The 15750-nt window shown below is 43.5% G+C and overlaps 1 protein-coding gene across 1 annotated transcript in view; it reads left to right on the plus strand.

Moving 5' to 3' along the window:
• STK32A (serine/threonine kinase 32A) overlaps window positions 1-8476 on the plus strand; it is a 50407-nt gene extending 41931 nt beyond the window's left edge. The window contains exons 7-10 of the mRNA XM_067566433.1: window positions 645-770; window positions 1637-1765; window positions 5581-5645; window positions 6985-8476. Of these exons, the coding sequence (XP_067422534.1) occupies window positions 645-770; window positions 1637-1765; window positions 5581-5645; window positions 6985-7075 (411 nt within the window). The 3' untranslated portion in view covers window positions 7076-8476. The remainder of the gene's footprint in view (window positions 1-644; window positions 771-1636; window positions 1766-5580; window positions 5646-6984) is intronic.
• Window positions 8477-15750: the final 7274 nt, after the last annotated feature.

Raw genomic sequence — 15750 nt, forward strand, 5'->3', positions numbered from 1 at the left:
TAGAGGTAATCATTTGCCATTGGCCTACACCAGTAAGAAATTATGACACCACCCACAACCAACTCTGCTGGCCGCAGTGATGGGGTGCAGGAGAACAAAGACTCTGCCCATTCCCCTCTCTCCCTACCCACTTTGCTGTGTGGTCTATAGTCAATAACAATGTCTCCTAAATTCTGATAGATAGCAAATAACATGGATCATGGAACATGGATTACTGGTATCAGCCCTAAACCTGGGGGGAGGTTGTGTGTGTGCGTGAGTATGTGTATATATATTCTTATACATAGACAGATGATTGCCCTTCAGAACTTTTCAATTTCCTTTGTAATTACATAACATTACTACTGTATCTGAAGGATTCCCTAGCTATTCACTGAATAAAGGGAATAGGGTGAATATCATGGGATCAATATCCAGTTATTAAAGATAAAATTGGTATGTTTTTAAAAGGCAACGGCTGTACATATAAATAGATAGATAGATTTAGATTCACAAACATGATTATGTCCTGTAGCCCTTTATCCATATGGAAATTTGCAGCGTGAGCGTGGGTATATACACAGTCAGGAATACAAGAATATATATATATGATTGTCTTCCTATGGCTCTTCATCTAAACTATTGTGTTTAATTCCCATTGCCAGTTGCTTGAGAGAAATCCCGAGGAACGTTTTTCTCAGCTGAAAGATATCCAGGATTTTCCGTACCTGGCTGATATTAACTGGGATGCAGTTCTGCAGAAGAGGATAATGCCAGGATTCATTCCCACTGTAAGGCCATTTTTTAAAAACCTCATGTAGAATGTTTACACAATCAGAGTAACCAGTGATACACTGCACCTGATTCTCCACTATTTTGCACCAGAGCAGAAAAAGTAATGTAGTGCACACATTTGCACAGTTATATATGACTATACAAGGTGCAAGGCAATGGAAAATCCAGGTGAGAATTTTCACTTTATGATTAAGACTATTAAAGGGATAATTACAAATGTTGGTTGTCCACAACTTGAATTGTTAAAGTTTGTAATGTCCTCATTAATTCTCTATGTATTCAGAAGAAATGTTCTAATGCACTTATAAGTAACTGTATTTTCAAGCCTGTGTGCAGAGAGCTCAGTGCTCATAACCAACCCTGCAATAACAAACTAGCGATCCTGCAGTAATAACCTACCATGTGCAACCGTGCTTGTGACCATTCTGCAATTAAAAATACGAGAACAGCCCAGAATTCGCAAATAACTCTATGCGTACAACTCGGTTCTTGACAGCCTCTTTAGAATAACCGTTTACCCTGACAAATGACTCTTGGTAATAAACCCATGCGTATATGTAAGGGAGAAAATCATGATTATGGAAAGAAATACTCTAGATTTCTCTTTGAAGCATCCAAGGGATCAGTACAAACAACAATGAATAAATGAGAAAGTGACTTTTAGAATGATGCAATGTACCTTGACAGTGTCCTTCTAACTGAGGGGAGTGATAAAATATGTAAAAGGTTCAGCAGGAGCTCTGGCTGTGTTATTGTTATTCGTTTATTCATTACCGAGTTATTTCCCAGGTTCTTTCCTGTTTGTAAGAGCCTCTTCAAGGCAGGGCTGATTCAGCTAAGGCGACCTTTCTCTCCCCTATAGAAAGGTAGACTGAATTGTGACCCAACCTTCGAACTTGAAGAAATGATCCTGGAGTCCAAACCTCTTCATAAGAAAAAGAAACGTTTAGCTAAGAAGGAAAAAGGCACCAACAAAAGCTATTCCTCACAGGTGAGAGAGAGAAGCAGCTTCTTGTAGTCTGCAAATCCCTCTCTTTGCACAAAAACTCGCTTGGTATGTCGTATGGATGCTGCAAAATGCAAACATTTAAATAGTTTAATTGTTGCTGTCGGGATGGCTTTGTTCACAAAACCTGTCTGTGCTGGTGATAGGATGAGCAGTGGGGAGAGCATGATATTTTTATATGAACATTAACTTGTGCATTTCCTAAATCTCTATCTTAACTATGTCATTTTAATGTTGCATTAACATAGATTTTGCATTTAATTTCCTTTTGAAGAAGTCAGTAGAAGGAAAAAAGAGAAAAAGGAATTGCATGTGGCAGCTAATGTTGGCATTTAAACAGTCCCAGGTGGCTTTGAATTTTGGAGTAGGGGAAGGAGTAGTTTCTGTCTTTGCTGCCGATATTGTTTTGCTGGAGATAATTTACTTCAAGTTTGGGTCAGAGAGGTAAGAAATGGTGCCATTCCCGTTTCTCACACCTCACCACAAGTTAAGAAGGTATTTTGCAAGCTTCTCCCAAGCAGTTTTTCCAGGGTACCAGCAAACTTTTATGACTCCCACATTATTGCAGACCTTGGCCTCCCTACAGCCAACACAGCTAATCATGCTCCATTATGCTAAGCTGGCAGTGGCTTTGCAGTGTGGGCAAATCTTAATTATGGGCGAGGATCAACTTCATTTTCAACTGTGATCAAACCAAACCAGATTTTGAGTCTAGGTTTCCAGAAGTGGACAGCCACTCAGTATTTTTTGTAAGAGGCTGAAGCCTGACAGCCAGTTTTGGGTAGGAGCCTGTCCTCCCTTTCAGTTCAGTCGTCTAAAAGACGAAGTGTGTTCAAGGCCATGTTTAGACTAGAAAAATCAGTCGTGTATAAAACATGTTAGCTGATCATGACTAATATTAGGAGGGAGCCTAACAAAGTCCTAGAGTAAAATCGCAGCCCCTTTGAAGTCAATGTCAAAACTCCCATTGACTTCTGTGGAGCCAGAATTTCTCCACTGGCATAGATGCCATAGAACTTTGTTAAAGCTGAAGTCTCCCTCATCCCTCTTTTATGATACAGCCCCTCTAATTAAATAGAATTGGATTCTTTAAAAATTAAGTTATTTAAAGATCAGCTATATCTCTGAGCATCTAACATATTTTATCACGGCCTGCGATAATAGCTCTTTCATTTACAAAACAAATCCTTTTCAATACTCTTCATCAGCAGAAACAAAAGCAGCCTGGTCCCCACCCCTTCCGAATCAGCTGTGTAGGTTGGATGTTGCCAGCAGGTTGAGCACAGCCAGGAGTGTGGAGTCAGCAGAACCCTGAAGAATGTGTTGTGTTTGGTTGAAAGCCCTAGGAATTTGTGAAGTTTATTCCAAAAGCATGGTTTTTTAAGGAAAATTTCTAGGGAGACAAAATAAAACAGGATTTTCTAAGGAGGCCAGTTTGATTGACAACCCATGGATTAAATATCAATGGTCTCTCTAGATGTGATAGTGGGCCATGCTTTCTTTGGTCTTAGCTGCACTCTTCATCCCTCGTCTCACTTCTAGCATCCCATCTCTTTCTTTGCTGTCAAGATCCTCTTTGTCTGATTCTCCTCTCTTTGCTTGCATACCGCCTCCTTGCTATGAAGTGCCTTTCTTTCCTCCTTCCAGCCTCTCTACCTATTTCTTCCTTTTAAAGAAACAGGTTCCCCTACACGCACCTGCACTTGCTGTAGGCCTCATTCTTTTAGTACCTTGAAAGGTAGGAGGAGTGAGGTAGAAAGGTCTGCGGCGATCATCTTTTTGGCTCCCATTCCTTTTTGATTGGAGGACTGTTTGAGATCAGAGGCTGAGGAGGAATGTACTGTCTGGGCGATCCCTCTCTCAGAAACATCTTTAAAAGAATTTAGTTTATAATAGTTCAAAACCATGTGTGTAGGGTGTGGGTAAATAAAAATTACAATATTCTCCATTAATGGAGCCTGGTGGCTATAGGATTTTGTAGGATGTTTTATGTCTGCTTTACTGGTTTTCTTTGTGCATCTAGGACAGGACTTTACTGACACTAGCTTTCATTCAGGGAGACCCTCAAGGATAAGTTCTTTCTAAGCAGGCAGTAACAAAGAACGGCTGAGCATAATGCTCAGGTGAAATTAAAAGTGAGATGGAAGATTTTGAATTCCTGGGGTTGCATAAAGCTGGAGCCTGTCATACATAGCAAGGAGAGGGGTACTTTGACTCATGGCTTCAGGAAGGCCTATGCCGTGACAGCTAAACTGTGCAAGAGCTGTGCCTCTTTAAGGAATTGGGTCAGTGTCTGGTTTGTTCAAAGAAGGCATCTGTCACTTTCCCTTGTCCTGTGTGTCGGTGATTAGAATGCAGGTGATGGCTGGGGGACCCAGTGGAACGCCGTCTCTGAGGTGAATGAAGCAGCCAAGCTCCAGAACTATCAGAGTAGGGCTCGTAAATGTTTCATTTGCCTTCAGGCAGGTTCTTTTTTTCTTTGTTGTTTGTCGTCTGTGGCTGCTGATAGACAGTGATAGAATGGAGTATGTGTGACACTGATCCTGACCCGAGGGTCGCCCACCTCTCCTATCAAACTTCACTGAGCCCAGGCACTCTCGACATAGCTCTGTCACCTGGCCACAGCATAAAGAAATCCGGCTTTAGGTGCGTTCATAGTAACGCTTGGCCTTCCATCCTAGGCTCTGAAAGCACTTGAACAACATTTAATGAAACCTCCCGGCACTCCTGGAAAGTGGGAGTCATTACCTCACTTTACAGCTGGGGAAACCACAAGACAGAGCTAGGAACAGAAGATTTTGAGACCAAGCCTGCACATAACTAACAGCATGAATCTATTTCCATTGCTCCTATTTCCCCATCTATTGCTTGTAGCTCTCACATGTTGTGCCATAGCTACCATTAAGCTGTAAGCTCTTCAGGGCAGGGAAAGTAACTATATGTGTGTTCTCTAAGGTGCCTGATGCTCTATGATTAAATGGTAATAAGAATAACCTGAACCCCCTAATTCTGTGCTTTAGACACACGACTGCTCCTGCTACCATGTCTCTATAGAGGAGAGAGAAGAATGCAACATGTAGGGCTTTCTCTACATTTTCAGTTCATTCCCAGTCTACACATTTTCTCTTTATGATGAGAGGTAAAACTGAGGCTGCAATTGCTGATTGTTATGAAAGTTACTGATGGCACGTGTGGGGAATATTTAGGAGTATCAACCCGTTGCCTTGAGGAAATTCCAGTTGGGGATTTAACCTTTTGCCAACTTAAAATGCCACCTGTAAAATCAATTGTTGAAATAGTTATTCCCAACTTCCCGTCCAAAGCAGTTGTGTGGTTTTGCTTGTGCTGTTTAGTCATGCACCTTATTCCCTTCCCTAAAAGTGTGGGGTGGTATCAGTAGTGGATGGAGGGATCCCTCGATACATTCTGTAAGGCACTTTGGGTTGATTTATGTTAACACAAGTGAGAAGGGCCACCCTGCACAATAACACTCAAGTTGTTGTAATACCCTGTGTCCACGTTGGTGCTGCTCTCAATGATGTGTGGCACTAAACCTTCTGGGGGCACATCCCATGCTTTGTATAGCTGGAGTAAACTGAATCCTTTCTCAGAATTGGAGACCTTCTGTGATGGAATAAGCACTGTTGAACATAATACATGACTCTGATAACCATTCTTCTACCTTTGGTGGCAAACCCATTTATGCCTAATGGATATAAACACTTCAGATACGGTCCTGTGTCAGTTGTGAACTCTTAACTGCCCCCTCCTCTGTCTTTTTCTTTTTTCCAACACGGAAGGGCTGCCATCTTCAGAAGCACCTTGAGTCACTCCAGAGGGACTTCATTGTTTTCAACAGAGGAAAGTAAGTAGTGACTTAGGAGTAGTGGACAACTCTGGCAGATTTTATAGAGTGTTGGTGGGGCCTTCGACAGGACTAACTCTCCATCCACCCAAACCTTTATAGAGTTCTATTATATTTTTTTAAAAAGCCAGTTGAAATAGCAGTGGAGAGGAACAGATATTAGTGAACGTTATCTAATCCAGGATCTGAAGGGGAATGGAGGTGCCATTTTTACAAATGAGGTAAAGGGTAAGGCCCACACTACTGAAAACTGGAACCCATACTGCCTTAAATTCCTAATGAATTTGGATAGACTATTGTCAGAGATTGCATGGGATTTTCCCATATATTTTTAGTGGAATTTATTCTGCATCCATTTCTGTTGAATCACATAAACATCTCCAAACAGTGGATAAGGCTGAGGAGGAGCTGACTAGTAATTCAATAAAAGAAAACCAACTACCCGGAAGTGTTCTCCAGCATCATAAACCCCCCCGTGGAGACTGCCTCCCAGTGCTATGCATTAGCCACCAGAGCACAGTAGGCGCAGTTCTACCTACGACATCTCACCAAACCTCTGCTGTTACAAATAACCCCCCATCATCTGCTACAGAGTTGAATTGAGAGCCTAGCTAGTGTATCTTAAAGGAACGAGAAATGAAGTTGGAATTAATTCCATAGAAATGCACTGAACGTTAGATGAAGTTAACATACCAATCCTATGATATTCCAGCCAAATGCACATGATTTTAAGGGCCCATGCCTGTAACACTTGCTTATAGACCTATGGAAATCAGAGTCTACTTCTGTGTGTATGGATTGTTCATGTGAGCAGGGGTTGCTGGTGTGGGCCCAAAGTTTGTAATGATGCCCCTGAAGTACAGCTTCCTTTTAAGAGGAGAAAAGAGCACTCCCTGTAAAAAAGACAGACTTGCCCCACCCAGGAATGGGGGAGAAGATATGGCAGGCACAGGGCTTAATTAGTAATGAAGGAGATGCCAGGACTCAAGCAATTCTTTTTTACTTTCATAAGTGATGTGGCAAGCCCAGAGGTACTGGGACTATGAACTGCCAACCCTCGCCGTGCCAGGGCTCAATTAAGCACTGGATAGGTGTATTCAGAAAATGGATGGGGACGGGTGCTGATAGGGGTGTGCTCAAGAGAAGGGCTCAGCAGGCATGGCCTGTGAACTAAAGGTGTGTCTGTGCAAGCAGAAATACTCACAAGAAATCAAGCTTGTGTTTGGGTTAAGAATATACTGGTAAAATACACGAGCTGCTGGTGAAACAGTTATAGGCAGCTGCCTCATGTGGGCCTTCTCCCTTGGGTTTTGACTCTTCATTTCTTTTTTTTTTTAAGGATGAGGAGACACCATAATGAAATACAAGAAAATCTAACACTGGCACAAACCAAAGACACAGAAGAAGACAGCCAGAACAACAACCTTTGAGTTCACTTAGCCTCTGCCCTGGTGCGTTCCCTAAGGATTCATTACACACCTACACATGTTCATGGAGCTCAGTGAATAGAATTACCCACTGATAAAAAGACAATGCAGATACCCCAGCACAGGACTTCTAAGCCAGAAATGTGTGGACATTGCTTTTCCTCCTTCCACCTTAAATCAGGTGGATACAGGGGGCATGGGAGACGCCTTTAGTAATGTCCCTGCAAACAATCTGCCAAAATAAATAAGGGTTGGATCCCTCCTTCTCTGCCCAAGATGGTTGCAGGAATTTGACCACAAGAAGATGTGTGCAGGAAGTAGGAGCTTATCCTTGTGGGGTAGGATCCCTGCTAGCACAACATTTGGGTATTGAGTGCCTAGTGTAAATGTGGGCTAGGGATTAGTTGGTTGCCAGTGGGAAGCAACAGACGGGTATTTAGTGCATAATTAGGTCTGTCACATAGTATCAATATTAGAGATGGGCCGGCAGCAGAATCACAGACCCGAACTCTTGAGAAGTTTCGATTGTGAAATGAGTCTCATAGCTTAGACTCATCTTTAATTGTTAGAGGCAGAAGGGGCTACTCTCAGCTGCCGGCTCGTATTTAGTCTGCAGCGTAAGGAGACAGGATCTTTGCTTTCAGCAGCGTCTCTTTCTAATGTTTCTTTAGTCTGTGGTAGGGAAATGATCTGGTTCCTTAATATGGGGAGAAAGCAATGATGATTTCCTGTGTTTCTGTTTTGCTGTCTCTGAATGATGGAATTCCCTAGCTTCCGCTTATCTTATGCTATTGGGCAGGGCTGGCTCAGCAATGGTGAAGAACATATGAACAATGGGACTGGTAGGGAACCCACTAATTTGGGTCAGAAAAGGAAGAGGTAGCATCTCTGTATTGCTGGATAAGGCTCTAGGGTGGATGCTTCGCAAGGACATACTACTGACTAAGCTCACCACTGGCATAAGCAGATGCAACTCCATTGAGTCCAGTGTGATTGTGACCCCTTACACCAGAAGTAAATTTCATTATGCATCTTTAAGTGGGATAGAATATCAACGTTGTAGCCTCAATTCTTTTCTTGAGGTGTTAGACATGAATGTTACGGTCCAAATTCAGCCCGGGTCTAAGCAGCCAAATTCCCAGTGGTAACTGCACCAGCTTACACCAAGGCTGAAATTGGCCACAGCATCTGGTTTATAGTAGTGCTGTGAATGATGCTATGTTTTTAAAGCATTAGAGGCCCTGAGTTCTCACATTCTTATTTTACTTTTATCTTACTCTGTGTATGTTAAACTGTTGGTCTCCCATCTGCCCAAAGCTGTTATTTGTTTCCCCTGGCGACTTCCTTTCTCTCCCTGTCTGAATCCGATCAAGCAGAAGTCTGAATAAAAACAAGACACATAACTCTTTCCCAGACAATCAAAAGCCAGTGTCATTTCTGAGGTCACTTACATTTCAAGCCAAAATGTGAGGTTTCCACTGTTCAGAGCCAACTGGGAATCTACTTGACTTTTACTTTAAATGTGCTTTTCTCCTTTGCGAAGCTAAGCTTTAAAAATCCTTCTGAGGACAGCATCTGGAAACTGCAACCTGTAAGCAGGACTTGGTCCCATTCTCTGATGCATTCAGAAAACTTGGGAAAAGAGCCATCCTTATTTTACAAGTTTAGACCACCTCGGACTGGGTGGCTGCCTTTTTATAGATGCAAATGATTTATTAGTAAGCCATATTCTATTGATGAAACACTGGCTGTGTTGTTTGCTTTTGGAGGATGCAGTTTATCCTTGTGAATTAGCAAGAAGCTGCCCCAGACAGTGCTCAGAGGTGCCTCTCTGCAGGCCATGTGAGCATGCTAAAGCTGAGTTAAGGAGCAAATAAAAAATAAAGCTGTTTTCTCAGGACTGCTGACTGAATCAATCCCGTGCCTTCGCATGGAGCCCCGTGTCTCATCACCAGGAGAGGTTGAGCCACTATTTCTTTTTTAAAAAGCATTAATCTCTTGAAATAAATCTAATAATCCCAGGTAGCTGGCAATGATTCAGCTTTACTTTGCTTTGGGGATCAGCCAAGGACTAGAAGTCAATAGCTCACTGGGACTGCAGCATGCGTAGCTCTAGGAATAGACTACTTTGTTAGATGCCTTTCAGCCCTGGCTTGCCCATAAGAGAGCCCAGCTTGGGGCTGCTGGGTTCGAGGTAATCAGTATATGCAGCATTAGTAGCAGCACTCATGGCACCTGTGCACAATCCCTTTCTCCAAACCCAAACTTCAGATCTGAATATCCCTGACCTGTGTGTTTGGAATCCAAACGCAGATCTGTAGCCTGCAGTTAGTCCCATCTTTGTAACGGGAACTTTAGGGGGAAGACTGAAACACTGATCTGAATACCAAGGCTTGAGCACAATCACTGCTCCTTAGCAGACAGAATCTCTTATCAGATAGATCTGATGGAAATGGCCCCACCTCACTGTTTTGAGTTTGCTTTATTTCCCCCCATTTCCTAGAGCAGCCCAACCCCAATATGCACTAGCCATGGCTCCTCCTCCCTTCCCAAGAAGTTGGATACTGTCCATCGCCAAATGGTTGAAAACATCCAATGGGATGAATTCAAGTCAAAGGAAGAAGAGATGTTTTATAGCTAAGAAGCTTCTCTAAAGTGGTGGGGCACCTGCTCCACATGCCCTACCATCTTTCCTGTGGGAATCATCTTCAACGTTGACGCAATGAAAGTGGAATGGAAAAGATCCCCCCAAAACACCCGCATGTGGTAGAAGCTCTGCAGCATCTCTCTCTCCCTTCCGTCCAGTGTTGGCAGGGAGCAGCCTTACACACTGTCACATCCTCGCCACAACCTGCCCCAGGCGGCCTACCTTCTCTAGCCAGTCTCAGCGCAGGACCAGCCGTCTGTTTTTGTTGCACCATTATCTAGTTTGCCTGTCAAATCTAGGCTAGCGCCTGCTGAGGCAGACAAGTCAGCACACGTGTATATTACAGACACTGTATGTGGAGCTGTGTTCTCTTAGGAATCTCTTTGGCTTGTAAGTGGCTCTGTGCTGTCAGCTGCCATAGCGTCTCCTTTTCATGTAGCAGACGTTTTTTTAATATTATTAACTGGATCTTTCTTTTATGGAACTAAAGAAAAAACAACATCACTCAGAGAGTGAAGGATTTTCATGTGGCCACATCACAACCTCCTGCTACCATAATTTAGCCACAGTTCAGGAGCAGCTGGTTCAATGCAAATGCTGTGCAGTGACACTAGGATGGAGCGCTTGCTGTAGCATGGCCTGCATTCTCTTTGAATTCTCAGGCAGATGAGCACCACGGTTTGTATGCAGGCAGTAATGGCTATGCACAGCAGGCATCACCTTACCCCTTCCCACGCGGGACAGGACGGTAGAAGCCATGTTCCCAGGGGGGGTAGGCTTTCAGCAGTCACAAAATAGTGGGTGTTAGCATTGCCTCTTCCCATGCTTCTAGCATAACTGAGTTAAGCACAACCCTGCCAGAGCTGGAAAGGAATTATTTTGCCATTAAATTGGCCATGTCGGTCCCTAACTGGGTTGTGGTTATCTGAAAAGGTCACTTTTCTGTACTACGTCGGAACATTGGTTTTTTTCTTCTCCCATTTTACAGAGAGAACTTATTAAACTTTATATCAATTGCAGCGTGTAAACTTAGTTCTTTTAAAAACTGGGGCTGTTCTTTCCTCCTCCAAGTGTTCAGCTGTGCTCGCCCCCAGAATTTGGTTTTCAGTCAAGTTCTTGTTTTGTACTCAAGTTGGATTGATTGATTGGAATTATATGGGGATCAAGTGACCCCCCCCCCCCCAACCGCCATGTTCAACCACACTATTGCTTAAAACACGCAACGGTCCTGGCTCCCAGTTCTTTGCTCTGACCAGTCTCAGTAGGAGTACTTAATGCTTACCTTAAAGTTCTGTGCAAGCATTAAATAATGAATCCTTACAACAACCCTTCACAGAGGTCCTGACACCCTTTTACATTTGGGGAAACTGTTGCAGACAACCTATGATTTGCAAGGCTGGCCTTTTGCTTAGAGGAACTAGACTGGGCTTTGAGCGCCCCAGATTCAATTCCTGGCTCTACCAAACTTCCTGTGTGACCTAGCCCAAACTTGCTTCATCTCCCAGTAGCTCAGTCACCTGTGAATGATGATGCTTTTCTACTTCCCTGGGGTACAGTGAGGATAAAACACGCTCCTTGCAAGTTACTCAGATACTATGCTAATGGGGACCCCCAAATCAGTACGTATATGGCATGCCACAGGAAGCTGGTCGGAGAGGTCGGACTAGCACGCTGGTATGCCTAGTTGTGCGTTCTATGTTTCATTCTGGTTCCTCACTGCTGGCTCAGACCACTCAGCAGCACCTCCTCTTTGCTGCAGACCCACTGCCTCATCTTGTTAGCAAACACAGGTCAGTTTGTGCTTACACCTACGCCCCACTTAGTGTTTTGTCAAATCTGCTTTTTGACAATGGGAGACTCCTAACAGAAAAGAGAACAATCTAAATGCCCCATAGATGAGCACTACAAGGACTTTTGGACAGAACAATCATGGATTAATTCATCCTGTGGCTGCCAAGAGCTCTACGCAACCTGAGAGCGAAGAATAAATGTCTTTCTCTGCCCAGATGTCTTCACTTTTTATCCCTCATAGGGGGATAGGCTTGAGACTGATCTCATCTCTAAAAGGAATGCTTGGTTTTCACACAATTGGCTGTATTCATCTTTCACCTCCAGGTGTTAGCACCAACCAGAGCTACTACTAGAGCTGGTCACTGTTCCACTGCCAGAAAGGAGCTGCTTGTTTTACGATGCACCATGTGCAGTGCTGATGCTAAGTAAATAAGGTTATTTACTGTAAGTGGAGGTTCTTTGAGATGTGTAATCTGTATCTGGATTCCATACATTGGAATCTGCACAGGGACCAGCTCTCGAAGAATTAAATCATAATCCTAGAGTTCCTGCAGTCTCTGATGGATGGTATTTATTAGTCTGCCATAAATGATTTCTGCATTCAGCCATAGTACCAGCTAGCTAGGTGTTTATACCACCTGTATCACAGCACTATGTGAGCGCCTTACAAAATACCAACAAGAGTTTCCTCTCACCCCCTCATTCCAAGACATGAAGTGGAAGGAGTTATTTCCCCCTATTGTAATGGATTATAATTCCAGGAAGCCTTTGACCCATGGGTATGTTTAACATTTTTCATGGTGACTTTGCTTGTGACCATTCCGAGTTCCACAATCAGTGGTACAATCCCAAGAAAGTATAATTTCTGCTGAGTGTAGGTCATCCTTTCAGCGGTAAGGGAGGATCTCAGAGTTCATTGGACCCCAGCCCAAGTGGACTTTTTCCATGATAAGGAGGATGGTGAAGGGGAGTCAGTGTGGAGTCTGAAACACATGCTGTGGATACAGTGGGTGGAGTGCTGAGGTCCCCATCAGCCTAACAGAACAGCTAATTCACTTTAGATGCAAGGGGCAGTGAAACACAAGACAAACACACTTTAATGGTAACATGCTCTTTCTTCAGCCCTGTAGATGCTGGAACCCTAACAATTATCAGCCAAATGAAGAACTGAGATAACTTTTATACGTGGTCTCCAAAAAAGGCCAACTGTGTAAACAGCTGCAAAGCCCTAAGGCAGATGACAGAGTTAATTTCCTCTCCTGTCCATCCCTCTGGACCATCCATCCTTTCCTTTTCCTTCACAAGAGCCGTTTCTATTAGCACTAAGGAACTCTCAAATGATATTTTTCTCTGCACATCCCCCCCAAAAAACCCAAAACAAACCCTTGAAGGTTTCACATTTTGAACACCTGTGCCACTTCATAGCTACTTCACTTACATAAAGTAGGGAGCTGAAAGTTTAGGTAATGTACAATGTGGCCAACTCTCTCAATATTTGTGTTTCTTAAAGACCCAGCTGCTGAAGTCATGTTAATACATGACACTGTCAATTTGGGCCTAGAAAGTGTATCCCGGTGGAGTTGGTTCTTCTTTCTCCCAGCACTGAATGAAGTGGGGAGGAGAAGTCTAACCTGCTGCAACTGCCCTAGCTCTGCAGTGGGATGATGGGAGAGTCTGGCAAACACCACAGCATTTTAACTTACTCCATTTTGAGTGATTGCAGTAGGTGTTGGCTCGGTAGCTCTGGAGCTAGAGACTGAAGTCCTATATCCCTGAGTTGGGCAATAGCAAGACAGGCTTCTCCCACATCTCACTACCAAACCTGTTCTAGAAGGGCCACCTCCGAACAAGATTAGATACTGTAGTTCAGTCTTCAAGTCCATTTGGTTCCTGGTCTTTCTACTTTATGCTGGCAGCCAAGAAGCGGTCCTAGTTGTGGTATGTTTAAAAACTTGAAACTATCACTTTTCAGGGTCACCCTCCCTTTGGATTTCGCACCCGTTTTTGAAATACAGGAAAGCCGGTGAAGGAGCTAAGTAACCTGCAGCTCTTCATTTCTAATATCCCAGCTCCACCTTGTGGGGACAAGTTAGTACTGAAAAATTAAAAACTGGAATCTACTCCCTATTGGTCAGCAGGATCCAGGATGTGGGAGCTTCTTTTGATAGTGACTGCAGAACACGGTGGAAAGAGGCACTGTGAAAGGGGCAGAATTAAGTCATTTGCAAAAGCAGCTCATCACCCAAGGCAAAGAGAGAAAACTGAGACGTAGGCACGGTTTGATTTCTAAGCCAATGGGGACAGCACATGTAGAGAACTGAACTCCTAAGAGAAGGGCCTACCTTGTGTCCCTCCCTTCCATCACTACTCGTCTTGAGCACCCATGATGGGCTGAAGCCATTCTTCTAATCCATTCTTCATAGGTCCTTATACTGCCTTCAATAGCCTAGTATATGAGCACCTTCCAGCAGCACATTTAATGTGTCTAACATCTGTCAGGTAAGGTTCATCACAAAGTCTTCAACTAGAGATAGGACTTCAATGCTGGGTCTTGAAAGAATAAAACAGAAGCAGGGAGAGGACCAAACAAGGATAAGGATGTCTCAGGAGGTGCTAGAGTATTCATCCATCATGTTAAAGACATGACTAACCAGCATCTGGGACCTAAGAAACTATGGCACTGATTGTAATCTCTGCAGGGCAAGGATTGTGTCAGGACAGCCTAATATAATGGGGAACCAGTCCTGATGGGAACATCTGGGAACTGCTGCAATCTAAATCAGTCATTTTCAGAATTAAGTAAAAAGTGACTGGCAAAGGGCCTTATTTGCATTGCTCACAGCATGATGCTTGTACAAGCTGTCCTGTCCAAGGGGAACTCATTCCCTTGCAGCAGCTTGGGACCTCTCCAAACTGTCTCTAATGCCAGCAGCCCTTGACTCCTCAGTTGTCTGTCTCTATCTATCATGCAAGGGTGAAAATCCATTCCAAAAGATCTCTAGCCCAACCAAAATAATTCATTCATAGTAAAAGCATTTAATAAAAAACATACGAACTGCCATAGTGGGTCAGACCAATGGTCTATCTAGCCTGGTATCCTGTCTCTGAAAGCCACCAGTACCACAGCTTGAAGGCAGTTGGAGTGATCCAGCCCCATCTTTCCCTCCTGGCTTCTAGAAGTCAGATGGTTTAGGAGTGCTGCAAGCATGGGGATGTATCCCTGACTATCTTGGCTAATAGCCGTTGATGGACCTATCCCCCACGAACTTAATCTAGTTCTTTTTTGAACCCAGTTATTCTTTTTGCCATCACAACATTGCATGACAATGAGTTCCAGTTTGTGCATCATCTTTGTAAATTTGCAAACACCTTCAGTTCTTTGCTCCAGAACTGGACCCACATTCTCAACCTATTATCTAGCAACAGAAAATGGTATTTTTTCTGGTACATGTGCATGTTAATACTTTGCTCCTAGTGCTGACCGAGTCAATTTCAGTGGCTAAGAGGATTACTCTAGAGCATACAAACCTGAGAACCTTTAACCTGCAGGTGCCCAGAGAAGATTCAACTTTCCACAAATAACCATCATCTCAGTTCCGTGGTTGAAAATGGCTCTCGCCATACCAAGTCATTGCAGGGGTGAACTGTTAAATGAATACTGGGGAATGTCAGCAGAAGAAATTAAATGTAGGCCTGGAGCAATGCTGCTTCCATATCACAGAGTGGCTACGGATCCCTATTCAGTGAAGTACTGGGAATCAGAAAAAAGGAGCCTGTGTCAGGACAAAAAGAAACCCTCCAAAAGCTAATTCTGGTTGATTGCAAAACATATTTTATCCCCATTAAACTACATCAACTTTTCAGAAAGCAATGGGGTTGGTACCCTTGGGCATGAACTGGGAGCTGTGTTCTAAAGAGAAGACCATCATGGACTTTTCATGAAAAGGTGACTGTAAGCTTTTTGAGGCAAGGACTAGTTCTTAGGTTCTATGGTTGTAGAGCACCTTGCACAGTAGGGCCTGGTCTCTAACTGAGGCTCCGAGGCACTACTGCAATACAAATTATAATAATAAAACAACATCTTTCCTGAAGTCTTTGCTGAAACTGCCAACCAAAGGGATAAGGAACAATGGCTATGGCAGTCTGCCAGATGTGAATACCAGTTCTCTAGGAACTGGAGATTGTCACATGAGAGTTGGTGGCCTAACTCTCCAGTGTCAGACAGTGACAATCTGGCTCA

This window comes from Emydura macquarii, unplaced genomic scaffold, assembly GCF_026122565.2.
Source record: "Emydura macquarii macquarii isolate MOO-44397 ecotype Brisbane River unplaced genomic scaffold, CSIRO-AGI_Emac_v2 contig_2768, whole genome shotgun sequence".
Taxonomy (NCBI): domain Eukaryota; kingdom Metazoa; phylum Chordata; order Testudines; family Chelidae; genus Emydura; species Emydura macquarii.